A 13190-nucleotide genomic window follows, 5' to 3' on the forward strand; every position below is an offset into this window, starting at 1 on the left:
CAATATCCATGAATATTTAAAAATTGACTGTTACAAAAACTACTTAAAATGCTCATATAGCAATTCATTTCAAGTAACTATAAAATACAGAAATAAAAACAGTTGTTTTCTGATCTGTGAAAAGAGGGCCAAATTGAGTTTAAGGGCATTATTTAGGTTGGTGAGACCTACAAGTCTATCTTGGAATAATTTCAATATATAAACCTGCTCATTCATCCAACTAGCACTTACACAGTAATATATTTTCTTTGCTAATAAAGAAAACTAAGCAAATTTGCTGATATTTTTACATGTGAACACTACAGAGAAGTAAAACAACACGATCAGCTTATTCTTGGCAAAGTGATGTTGCTAATGAATTCATCCTTCCTAACCCATGATAACTAGCTAGGCTGAAAATGCTACTGTGAAGTCAACAAAACCTTCAAGAGCCTCTGCTCATAGGGCATCTTTAACAAATATTTTCCTTGTAAACAAAATACTGAAAAAAGTGTCAAAACCTTTCCAGTCAACTCTGTATTCACCAATTACTCAAAATTAAAACAAACAGGTTAAAAAACAGATGGGGGCACAGGAAAACAACTCTTAATGCCTAAGTGATAACGTTGACTAAAATCAGGGCAACCACAGGTACATGCTCCATAAAGACATCACTGACCTAAAGACAAGAATGACAGTTTAAATTAGGCCAGAAGTCTGCCCAGGTTGGAATAACCTCAGAAATAAGCACAGAAAAGCATTGTGAGAAGTAAGTTGGTTTGCCAATCTTCTTGGCTGCATCGACCAAAAAAATAGATCCATTCTCCTACTTAAAACCTCCCAATTACCACCCTGCCTTAATTCACTAATCTCACCTCCTACTACTCTACCCATCACTCTAGTCTCTCGACTCCAAACAGACCTTCTTTTGGCCCTTGGAGTGTGCTCTGCTGATCCCTGCCTCAGAGTGTTTGCACTTGCTGTTCTCTTAAACTGGAACACTCTTTTTTCCTAGACACTTCAATCAGGTTTCTGCTCAACGTCACCTCCTCAGAGAAAGTCTTCCTATCCTTCTTAAGGTTTCTTTACAGCATTTAACACCACCTAAAATTCAATATACGTCTGTTTACTTGTTTATTAGGTGTCTCTCCCAATAGAATGTAAGCACTACAAGGGCTAGGACTGTAATTCATTACTGTATTCCCAGCACCTAGAACAGTATCCAGCACATGGTGGGTGCTGGATAAATACTGAGGAAAAAAGTTGAATGAATAATGACATCTGATAGTACTTATTACCATACTCAGTATATGTGAATAACACTTAAAAAATAAAACCCAAAGTTATTTGGGATAAATATTAAGAAATGTTTGCCCCAGTTCTGAATTTCCTTCTAAAGGTCATGGAACTTAAAGCTTCAGGCTATAGTACTTTCTTTATAATACATCGGTTAATGAGTTATTTAACAAGTTCACTGACATTACAGAGCGAAGAAGACTAGAGATCTTCTTTGACTTACAATGGGGTTATGTCTCAATAAACCCATCATAAGTGGAAAATATCATAAGGTGAAAATGCATTAAGAAGTTGAACAAGATCAACAGTTATGCAAGATTTTTTTTTTCCTGAGGAAGATTTGCCCTAAACTAACATCTGTTGCCAATCTTCCTCTACTTTGTATGTGAGCCACCGCCACAGCATGGCCACTGACAGATGAGCCAGGGAACCAAGCTGCCAAGCAGAGCCCGCGGCAGTTACCCACTAGGCCACCAGGGCTGGCCCACAAAGATTTTTTTAAAGCAGTAGAAACCTTTACACACAGACATAGTGTCATTTCACAAGATGATTGTGTTTTCACAAGATGATTAAGTGTGTATTTCAAAAGGAAAAAAGAAGAAAAAAGCAACAGCCCATTACAAAGTAGGCATATTCATCTTTCAGTAAATCTTTGAAGTCTAAAGCTGATCGCCTCAGAACTGTTCAATTCAGCTACAGATTGAATGCCATGCTGGAACTCCCCATCGTCAAGTTGAAAAATCATAAGTCGAACCATCGTAAGCGGGGGACATCTGTATATGGGTGGTTAATTCACACTGCCTTAACATCACCACATACCTATTAACTTAACTTTTGTTGCTGCATCTTTGAATGATCAGACTTTCGGGCTGCCAAGCTTGTTCCCTGACAGAGATCTTATCTAGCTGGTTCACTGCTTCAAACTTGGTGCCTAAGAACCTACCAGCCATAGAATAGCTGCTCAACAAATATGTGTTAAATAAAAGAATGAACAAATGAAACTTAAGTTTTCCATCTGGGTTCTTACAGGTGCCAAAACCAATCTGTGTTTACCTTTGGTTTATGTGGCCTTCTTGTGGTCACAAATCTTTCTGTTTTTTTAATTTAACGTTAGATTAACAATACAAAGATCTGCTTTTGTCAAAGGAAATGCTAAACTGTTTTAATGCAAGCAATAAAAAAAGGTTGTAAAAGTAAAAAGGCCAGAATTTCAGAGATTTAATTTACTTTCAACAATGTATTTCAGATGACTGATGGCCTTGAAAATATGCATTTTAGGGAAAGTATTATTATTTCATATTTTACCATAAGATGTATGCAATATATTATACATTATAATGTCATTAGCTATGCACTGAACACATCAAATTGTTCCCAACCTCAAGTCTTGCACTATGTTCACACTTAGGTAATGTCACAAAAATCATGCCTACAATTTGACCGCTGGCAACTTTTTTTTTTCACTTTCACATTTCAGTAAATCAGTGTGTACTTAATTAGTGTCTATTTTGGGCATTAAATGGCCCCTCCTCACAAGATAATCACAACCTAATTGGCTAAATAGGACTTTCACCTACATTTGAAGAGTTCAGGATACTTCCTCCACCAACTCCCCCCCCTCAATCTTCCAAGCTTAAACACAAAGCAAAAAAAAAAGAAACCCTTTAAAAAGGTTACTCCTCCTTTGAAACACGTTACACTGAAGTTTGGAAAGGAGCAATAAACATTTTTAAAGCTCGTAATAGTTTTATGCCTATACCAGATGAAACAAAATTAAAGTCTCTTCCAAAATAAAACTAGTCACGTCTGATTCCACTCTTAAGATAAGACAGCTTGCTCCTGAAGTCCCAAGCGAATTCCTAAGTGTATTTCTAACTAAATTCTCACGTTTCAAGGTAACGGAAAGTCAGGAAGCATAAGAAACAGCAGAGAAACACTCTAGACGCGGAAGGAGCGGTCAAGTTCACCTTGTCCAGTCCTCTCTGCAAACAAGTGACTCGTCCTGGGTCACAGACAGCGGTCAATTCGGTGTCAGAACCCAGACGTGGAGCTCTCACCTCACCACGCCTGCCTCCATCTCTTTACAAACGCTCACACTCACAAGTCTGACTCGATCGAAACCGCGTCGTCCACGGCGCGCGAGCAACAAGCTGTAGGAGCGCCACACGGAGAGGGACGCCGCGGCCCGGGGCGCAGCAGCAAAGCACGCCAGGAGCGCCCGCAGCCCGCGGGAGGGGGACGGTAAAAGGCGCGGCAGACAAAGAGGCAGGGAGCGGCCGGGGGAGAGCGAGCAGCAGCGGGGGCGCGGAGCCGAGAGGCAGGCAGCGAGCGACGACCGGGGCTCAGCGGCGGCGGACACCGGGGCGCGGCTGACACCGCAGGGCTCACACCGCGACCCGGGCCGCGGACGCCCAGCCGCGCGACAGAAGCAGCGGCGACCCCGAGCAGCTGCGCTCCGCGCACTCACCACTGGGAGCTCCGTAATGGCGGCGGCGGAGGCGGAGAGCCCGGGGGGCGGGACCGCCACAGCCAGTCACCGCCGCCGGCATCTTTCGAACCGGCTCCGAAAACCGCTGGGGGAGTGGGGTGAGGGGCAGGGCGGGGGCGGCGGCGGGCCCCGCGGAGGGCCCCGGGAGCATGCGCAAGCCCTCAGCCAATCGGAGCGCGGCGGGACGACGCTGGCGCAGGCGCGCTGGGGCGCAAGGCCCTAGACCAGGGAAGAGCTCCCCCCTCCTCCCTCCCGTCCAAACAAAACAAAGGCGGGAGCGCGCGCGCCAGAGGGCCCCGGAGGAGGCGTCAACAAGAGGGGCAGGGGGCTAGGTCGCAGGGGAGGAGGGAGGGGAGGGGCGGAGCGGCCGGGGAAGGCAGACAAAAGGCACCACCTCCGGGGACCCGAGCGCCCCGCCCCCTCCTCTCGGAGAGCGGCGTCCGCCACCCGCCTTCGGGGTCCAGCCATCCCGCGCCCACTCCCTGCCCGCCTGTTCCGTCCTGCGTTACCTCTGCGCTCCCCTCTTCCTGGCGCCGGCGTCGCACGGCCTCTCGGCGCCGCTCCCGCTGCCGCTCGTCGCCTCCGCCGCCGCTGTCCTCCAGGCCCAGCCGCCGAGCTCTGCCGCCCCGCCCCCCTGCCCGCGGCCCCGTGCGCGCGCCCCCGCGCCGGCCCCGCCCCCGCGCCGGCCGCGCCCCCCAGCCCGCGGGAGCGGAGGGAGCGCGCGCGGTGCCTCCCCGGCCGGGCGCGCGGGGGCGCGAGAGGGTGCTTCGGCGCCGCGGGCGTCCGGGCGGGGGCTGTTGCGTCCGCGCACACCTCACCGGGCACTGCCGGAAGGAGCGGTATGGGTGGTTGGGGGGTGCGGTCTGGGTTTCCTCAGGAGGGCTCTCTTTTCACTCCTTACCCTTTCTCTGCTCTCTGGTTCAGTCCCTGCTCTTAACCGGGGTCTTAACGCTCTGTGATCCATCTGCCTTTGGAGGGGTTGGCATTTCCCGCCTCTCAGTTCAGTGACAGCACGAGAACAAACTACCCTTCTGTGAAGACCATGGAAGAACTGAAAAACCACATAGCGGGACTCCGCTATGTGCTTCACATTCGTTCCCATTAAGTATCCAGACAGTACAGGACAAAGTAGTGACTCAGGGAAAGAACTGGAAAGGTTGCTTTTCTAATCTATGAAACTGTCTTCTCTAGCTCCCTAATCCGCATACGCAGGGAGGGTTCTCAAAAGGAAAATCCTGGGATTAGAAAGGAAAAGAGGGAATTCCCTTTGAATTGTCATATTACGTTGGTATCAGCATACTTAGGCATGTACAGACTATCGGAAAATGTAACTTTTCAAAGCCAGGTGGGGAAAATTCGATGTATTTAAAGTAGCAGGTGTTTTGTGGGGGTAGAAGGAGTGCAGGTAATGAATACAGGGAAATAATAAACACTAGAATTGCCCCGAGGCTCCAAGCAGTGTGACCAATACTCAGATGCATGTGCCACTCATTCTAAAGATTAATTATGAAACCATTTATGCAGTTGCTAGCCCAGTCCTCAGGCTCTGCCATTAGCATTTTAACTGTCTCACCCGCTTTCCTAGCCAGAGCCATCAACTCCATCAGTTCCAAAGTCAGCTGTATAAAACTTTCACCACCACCACCACCAAAAATTCCTTATGAGGTGAGCATCATCACTAATGTCCTGATGGCATTACCAATGCCCTGGCACTCTGGTGTCATATTCAACCTGTTCACAAGGGGTTTTGGTCATTTTTTGCCATTTCTTCATCCTGCTCACTCCCTTTGTTCTTATCAACATTTCTATCCCATTTCCCTTTTTAAAGACCCTATTCCATTTTTTATGTATTCATATGCTTAAAACATCCTACCTTTCTTCTTTTCCCCTAAAATGTCTTTAGCCTCATCTTATGCAAGAAGCTGACCCAGGTAAGAGCAAACTAGGAGATTTCTCCTCCTCCACAGATTTTTGCTTAAAAAAAGAAAAAACCAACCACAACTTATTCTGTTGTTTATAACATGTACACCCAAGGGAAAACCCTGAAACAAAATTCTTCCTCGAGTGGGCGCACGCGCACACACACACACACACACACACACAACTATGTGCTAAAGGCTACCACTTGCTGAAGTCTGAAGCTGTAAGTTTTCTACTTAGAAATGGATTTGAGGGGCCGGCCCCGTGGCTTTGCGGTTAAGTGCCCACGCTCCGCTGCTGGCGGCCGGGGTTCGGATCCCGGGCGCGCACTGACACACCGCTTCTCCGGCCATGCTGAGGCCGTGTCCCACGTACAGCAACTAGAAGGATGTGAAACTATGATGTACAACTATCTATTGGGGCTTTGGGGGAAAAAAATAAATAAATCTAAAAAGAAATGGATTTGAAATTTTGATTGTACATGTATATTGGTTGAGGTATTTTACCTCTGCTAAATGTAACATCTGGTCAGTTTTGATTTTCATACTTAGCTGCATCTGAGTTAAGTCTTCATGAGGGTATGGTTTTATAGTTGATCTCACTTGGCTTTCTTTGAGCTATACTAGTAAAAATATTCAATTGTGTTTGTTAAACAGAGTTACATGATGATTTTTGTACCCTTTTACTTAAGCCATTAGGTTGTTTGACCTGCACTGGAGGAAACACGCACCTTGGCAAGTTTAGGAGCAGGTCAGCTCTTATGGAGTGTATGAAAGTCACCATCAGAGCACCAGTAAGACCCTCTTGCTCAAAGAAACCTCTCACACTGATATCCAAGTCCCTGAAGTTCCACGATTCAGAAATTCATTTGTTTAGTTTAAGCCTCACTCTCTTCTATAGCACTTTTAAAGTGCTAACACCAAAGAGAGCTAACATACAAGCCTCAAATTCATAACTGAGAATTCATTGTTTGAATCTCTAAACTTTAGAATCTAAAGCTTTCCATTCGACATTCAGGGATCAAAAGAGTAAGAACTCTGGGTGTCTGATTAGAGGAGGAGCTTCTAGGAGAGAGAAAGAGAGTAAATGTGCTGCAGTCCGATGATTTCACAATTCTGCCCATGGCCACCCAGGTTACAGGAGTGACTTGGGAGTCCCAGAAACATGAGGAAATGTAGGATTTTGTGAACTAGAAAAGCAAGTGTTAAGAAGTCCTCACAATGCAACCGCATCATCTCTAGTTTTCAACAAAAACACTTTTTCAGACACCAAGTCCCTGTTGAAACTTGAGCATACAGCAAGCTTCCCAGACTTCACAGCCTGTTGTCAATGCAATAGATTGTTTTTTGCTATTCCTCAAATTTAAAGCTATGTGATACTTAAGTCTGTTAGGCTAAAAAGTCTTGTTTTGAATAGAAAAGCAAAATATGTGACTGGAGATTTAGGCATGAAAATAGAGGAAGCTGAAGCAATTGCAGATTGCAAGAATGTTCCAGACCAGAGCTATGACTTTGCAGTCATGGGGTTGAGCACTGAAAGATACGTCTACCTATTTTACTCATATTCCCCCTCTTGTTAACAAGGGGAGGTTTGAAGAATAATTGTTGATTGCCTGGTTGGGAGAGAAGTTCTCTGTTGCTAGGAAGGCTGATCTTTATCCTTCCCATAAATCAAGGCTGAGAGATTGTGATTTCATGCAAAAGTAACCAGAAGCCAGGCCAGGGCTTGGATCCCTTAAAAATATATGGTCCTGGCAGGGTTGGGGGTCACTTGACTTTTCTGGTTTCCAGCCAGAGAGACTAGAAATGGCTCTCACTTTAGCTGCAGCTTGGAAAGGGATGGCAAGAGAATTTGTAACAATTTACACTACTAGGCAAAAAATGGAGGATGATGAAAAGATTTAATATTACTCCCCCACCACCACTCCCTTAATGGTTTTCTTATTGTTTGTTGTTACCTGAGGCCAAGACCCTGGTTTAGAGATAAGCAACATCCCTGGATCCTCTTTTGCCAATGTTGCACTTTCCTCTACTCACTGGTGGCAAATAATTTTAATTCCATTCAGCCCAGCAGTCATTTAACTGTAAAACTTTTTTCTAATAAAACTCTGAAAAATTCTGAATCTGAAACATGTCTGGCCCCAACGGTTTTGGATAAAGCATTGTGGACTAGTATATAAAAACTAAGTAAGTTTTACAAAATAACATTTACCCTCATATGTTCTAGTTATTTATTTTTTTTAATGCTAGTTGCAATCTATTAATTTTGCCCCTGTCCTAGATGTCATTAGCCCTTTGGTGTTCAACTGGAGTCAAAGTTTCTACTTGAAGGGGTCTTAAAAATGTGCCAAGAGTTTACTATCATTTTGAGAAGGATTTTAAACAACAGTTGTCCTTTAGTTTGAAGCATCTGACATATTGGATGGAGTTACAATTTAGCCCTTAAGGGAACAAAAATATTTGGGAATATTATTACAGGTGTCTTTCAGTGGGGAATAGAATCTAGAACCAAGGTAATTAAGGTACTTAGTCCTGCCATCTCTAGGGAAAACAACAGGCTTTGCTTTCAAGTCTGTTTTCATGTCAGGTTCTGGGAATCTGTATGTGTTGAACTGTCTTTTGCCCTTTTTAAACACCAGCGGCAAGACAACCGCATTTTAGACAGACTAAAGACATTCTATTTGCCAGATTTACTAAAAAGCAAAACATATCCATTTTTGACTGTATAATATGAAGTATATTTGCCAACAGTATTCTTCTTCCTCCGCTCCTACTTTGTGGCTTTGTGGGCAAATCTTATTCGCAGGAAGATGCCTACAGGGCAGCCAGGCCTGTGATGGTGGCCCAAGGTAAGTGAGGGTCAGATCAACGACACCTAGGGTGACCAACTCTCCTGGTTTGCCTAGTGTGGGGAGATTGAGAGTTAGTGGGAGGTGGGACTTTCAGTTTTTAAACCAGGAAAGTCTCAGCAAAATGAGCTGGTCACTGTAAAACATCTTTTCTTTGTGGTTACGGGGAAGTTTGAGCAAGTTTAAAGGGCAAGATTTTTAAAGGAAAACACGAGTCAAAATCTGTGATTAGAAACAAGACAAAATTTTAAAAATCAGAATTATGAAATTGGACCCATTTGTTTTAAAAAAAATGAAGTTCCAAAAAGATGGTGCTGGAAAGGATCCTTTCCTTTTATAAAGCAAAGTGAAACTGCATGGTGATGAGGAAAACTTTTCAAAAAGGGAAAACCAGAAAACATTGGCTTTGAGTATTCTTAAAATACTTGCAGCAAAGCTATAAAAGTTTCAACCTAAAGTTTGGAAAGAGTAGCACAGTTCTTGAGAACCATAAATGTCAAGACTCAAGATTGTTAGTTTACCCTTTAAAATTCACATTTTGATTTATCAGTGATGCTCCCTGTTCTTCCTAACAGATAAAATATTTTGACCAAAAAGGCCCTACATAATGATGTTCAAATTTAACATAATCTTTGTCTCTTCTTTACATTCTACTTAGTTGAGTCTATGATACTTAACAAAACCCTGAAGTTTAGTCTAACCAACTGGCAAGCTTGTTGGGTATAGCTGTCTCTTTATCCAAAGTAGTTAGCATGTCCTACGTTAGGAACAAGGCCAGAGCTTAATGTGACAGAATATGCATTTTTAAGTACTTGGTATTTTTAGGAGTTTGTTATGGTTTTGTAGCAAAAATTAGTCAAATTTTTCTAAGTAGGGCAATGTGTAACTTGCAAAAGACACTAAACATCCTTGTGCAAAAAACAGTTTTGCAACGCCTTATTGAATCCTAGGAAAAGTGGACACTAAAAGCTTCTACTCTTCAGGTCTGTTAGCAGTCAAAGAATAAGCCTGAGACTTCATAGTGTATGATAGGGAAAATAAAACAATAAAAAAATTTGAACTATACAAAGAATATTAAAGAAATGTGAATAGGCAAACCATGATCTCCTATGGTTCTGAAGATAGTGTAGTTTAATTGTATGGGGGCTGAATATGACTAAGGTCGTAGAATGTGGTAGAAAAAGGACACTGGCACAGGTAGGACGTGCCCCAGGAATTCCAGGCAAAATGCTGGGTGCTCCATCTGATCTCCTTTAATTAATCCTCACCACGATCCTATGTGTTATCCTTATTTTATAGATGAGGAAATTGAGGTTTAACCTAGGCAGGGTTATACTTAAAACGTCTATTTTACCAATTCCAATGCTCCAAAGTATATCCACTATACCATTTTCCCCAGTGTAGAATAAAGACTTCTGGTTGAGAGAGAGAATATTTTTTGGAAACCAGCGCCTCCTAGAAAACCGAGTGCAAGTCGCAGCTCTGACACTTGCTAGTTACATGACTTCTGTGACACTTAGTTCCCTACCTGTTGAAAGGAAGCATTACCATCTTATATATATCATAGTGTGAAGACTGAATTAGATGACACCCTGCAATGCATAGCAAATTACAGCTTATGAAGTGTTTTAACATATTTTAACTCATTGATACTGTGATGTAGGAAGGACTTACTGTTTTTGTTTTATAGATGAGAAAACAAAAAGCCTCAGCATTTTTAAAACAGTACTTGTTTTTACGTTAGCTTTTGGTGAAGAGGTTTATAAACTGTAGCAGGGATGTGAAGTACTCCTAGGCACTGGTTCTCAAACTTCAGTGTGTCTAAAAATCACCTGAAGAGCTTGTTGCAAGTTCTTGGGCTCCCTCCATTCTTTCAGAATTCTGATGTAGTAGGCTGGGGTCCGTGAATCTGCAGTTCTAATGAGCTCACAGGTGATACTGATGCTTCTGGTCTAAGGCCCATAATGACCCTCATCTTAGATAGAGATGTAACTGCTCACTCCAAAGAGCCTGAAGTTATTCCAATCCACTAACCATGTGGCTAAATCCGGGGCCTGGAAATGATTAAAAGTACTGCCATTCCTTTTACTGAGTTAGAACTTATTTTTCAAAAAATACCAACTAAGGTTGGCCTCTAGTGAATAAAACAAGTTATTTTCACCCATTTGTCCAGAAAAAGTTGGTCTGGATTAATTTGTCACAGGGCATGTTTAAATTCTACTGCAAGAGGGAGTGAACTCACACCATACTCAGCCACTCTTTCCATTCTTCACATACCACATGCACTCCCCTACCACAGAGCCTCTGTACTCACAATCCCTTCTACTTGAACCCCCTTAACTATTTAATTCTTTAGATTTCACAGTTTAAAATTTTCTTCCTCAAGGAAGCATTGCCTAATCCCCCAGTTTACACAGGGTCCCCATTATATGCTCTCATAGCACTATATTTTCAAAACATGTGCCATTAGTAATTCCTTATTTGTGTGTCCAACACCTTGCAGTTAAAATATATTTTTTAAATATCTGAAAATAGAAACTGTTCTCTAAACTGTTAGGTAAATCTGGTTATTTTCACCATTCCATAGCGGTCTCAATCCTGACTCATATTAGGATTACCTAGAGAACTTAAAAGAAAAAGATGCCCAGGTCTCATCCCCAGAGACTCTTAAATAACTGGTCTGGGGTAAAGTCTCAGAATTTGTACCTTTAAAAACTCTCCAGGTGATTCTAACATGCAGCAATGCTGAGCACCATTACTCTATGTTCTAGGAAGCAGTTAAGGTAGGACAGCTATTTGAGCTTTGGCAAAGATAGTTTCCTAGGACTTCAGGCCAGAGGACATATATTTATCAACAAGAGGTAAATATGTCAGAAGAGTCAAGGAAATCACTGGTAGTACAAGTTCAACTGCTGGATGGTGGTTTGCTTTGAAAATGTCAGAAAATCTTGATATTCTTACTTCTTTGAAAAGTTTAATATCCTGTTATCACCAAGACTTCTTTGTTAAGCTTGGTAAGCAGTATTTAAAGTGACTCTGGACATGCTCATATGGTTGGCATGAGTGAACCCTTTTTAGAGAGGACAGGGAGGCCCATACAAGTGAGAGTGGTCAAATAACGAATGAACAGTAGCATCAGCATTACGACACACATCTCCCAACTCCAGTCAAGACCTTTTCCACCACAGCCACAACTTCTTCCTGTATGAACCCTTGAAATCTTCCAGGCAAATTTTTTTCCCAGTTGGTTCCTCTGTTGGCCTAATTTGTTTATTTTAACTCTTTCATGTCTCCTAAATAAATGCACTTAAAACTTTACATTTACCTCCAAGTATTACTTTGGCTGCATCTCGTAAGTTTTGGTGTGCAGTACTTCTCAAATGTGCCTCAACAAGTTGTGTCAGTTAACTTCTGGTTATTTAACATTTTCTATTTTTATTATTTAACTGAGTTAGTCACCCAGGTAACATTTTAATACCATACTGTATGGTACCTTAGTAGACTGTATGAATATTGCTAGCTAAGGGAAAGTTAAAACAAATCATTGTAATAAGGAAAGAGAGAGGAAATAGTTCCAATCGTTTTTGTTATGTAGGATGAACAAAAGCATGATTGGAATATCTATAAGGGTGGAGTCTTTTGGGTACCAGAGTTATCACATAAAAAATGAAGCAATATTTTCTAAAAGTCATAGTGTTCCTGTGGAAGTGTCTTACTCACCTGGCAAGATCTTACCTTCAGTAAAAAATAAGAGTTTAAAATGCTGGCAGACCTAGAAGCAGAGACACCCCAGTAGTAATGAGCTCACTCAGTGCCTAGATCTTGGTTTCTAAATACCATTCTCTTATAAGAAAGCAGGGCTCCTTGAAGAAATGGCTGATTCTAGGGCTAGGGCAGGGAAAATACAAGATATGCCTGTGGCATCTTGTAATGTTGCAAAGTAAGTGCTCTAAAAACAAAAAGATGAGGGAATGTCAAAGAGACACACAGAGTCAACTTGAAAGAGCTCCCAATGACCAAAACTGTAACAATCTTAGCAACAAATAATGTGGTATTGGATTATAACTCTAAGTATAAAATAAATATACATGAGTCAGTACTGATATAAATATATATCACACATGACTGAATAAAAAAACAAACAGAGAGAAAAGACAAATCTTCCTTGTAGGAGAATTACAAATAATTTAGGTAGATACTCCCCACTCCAGGAAGGAAGTGGAGCTTAATTCTCTCCTACTCCCACCTCCCTCCCCCAGAGTGGGCTGGACTTAGTGACTAACTTCCAAATAGACTAGAGTAAGAAAGGGGGAAAAGAAAAGTAACTTTAGAGTGGAGACCTGGTAACCACCACCTTAACCATGTAGTCTAGGTTAAACATCACCAATGATGTCACATGGGTATCATGAACCCCCTAATATGATGAGATGAGAAAAGCAATCTACTTATACTGTATTTTTACCCAAAACCCATAACCCTACTTCTAATCATGAGAAAAACAACACACAAACCTAAATTGAGGGACATTCTACAAAATACCTGACCAGTACTCCTCAAAACTGTCCAAGTCATGACAAACAAGGAAAGATTAAAGAACTGTCAAAGGCAAGAGGACACTAAGGATACATGATGATGAAATGCAATGTGGTATCCTGGACT

The 13190-nt window shown here is 42.4% G+C and overlaps 2 protein-coding genes across 15 annotated transcripts in view; one reads left to right on the top strand and one right to left on the bottom strand.

The window, feature by feature from the left end:
- HP1BP3 (heterochromatin protein 1 binding protein 3) overlaps nucleotides 1–4353 on the bottom strand; it is a 36413-nt gene extending 32060 nt beyond the window's left edge. For 3 of the 14 annotated variants that reach the window (XM_058553108.1, XM_058553113.1, XM_058553100.1), the window contains exon 1: nucleotides 4273–4353. The gene's annotated coding sequence lies outside the window, so the exon portion shown is untranslated. Of the gene's footprint in view, nucleotides 1–2094; nucleotides 2436–3242; nucleotides 3663–3742; nucleotides 3820–4272 lie in introns of those variants that run through there. The other 11 variants (XM_058553114.1, XM_058553105.1, XM_058553111.1 and 8 more) reach the window with 8 other exon arrangements.
- LOC131412348 (octapeptide-repeat protein T2-like) lies at nucleotides 1500–3986 on the top strand. Its single transcript, XM_058551937.1, has 2 exons — nucleotides 1500–1547; nucleotides 3432–3986. Exons 1-2 carry the CDS (start codon nucleotides 1500–1502, stop codon nucleotides 3984–3986), a joined length of 603 nt encoding a protein of 200 aa, XP_058407920.1.
- Nucleotides 4354–13190: the final 8837 nt, after the last annotated feature.

The sequence above is a fragment of the Diceros bicornis genome, chromosome 13, assembly GCF_020826845.1.
Source record: "Diceros bicornis minor isolate mBicDic1 chromosome 13, mDicBic1.mat.cur, whole genome shotgun sequence".
NCBI lineage: Eukaryota > Metazoa > Chordata > Mammalia > Perissodactyla > Rhinocerotidae > Diceros > Diceros bicornis.

What these genes read in the sequence shown, in the direction of transcription:
- LOC131412348 (XM_058551937.1), top strand. Translation starts at nt 1,500, where the DNA reads ATGGGGTTATGTCTCAATAAACCCATCATAAGTGGAAAATATCATAAG. An exon ending in TAAGTGGAAAATATCATAAG is followed by an intron (nt 1,548 to 3,431) that starts GTGAAAATGCAT and finishes AACAAGCTGTAG; the next exon opens with GAGCGCCACACGGAGAGGGA.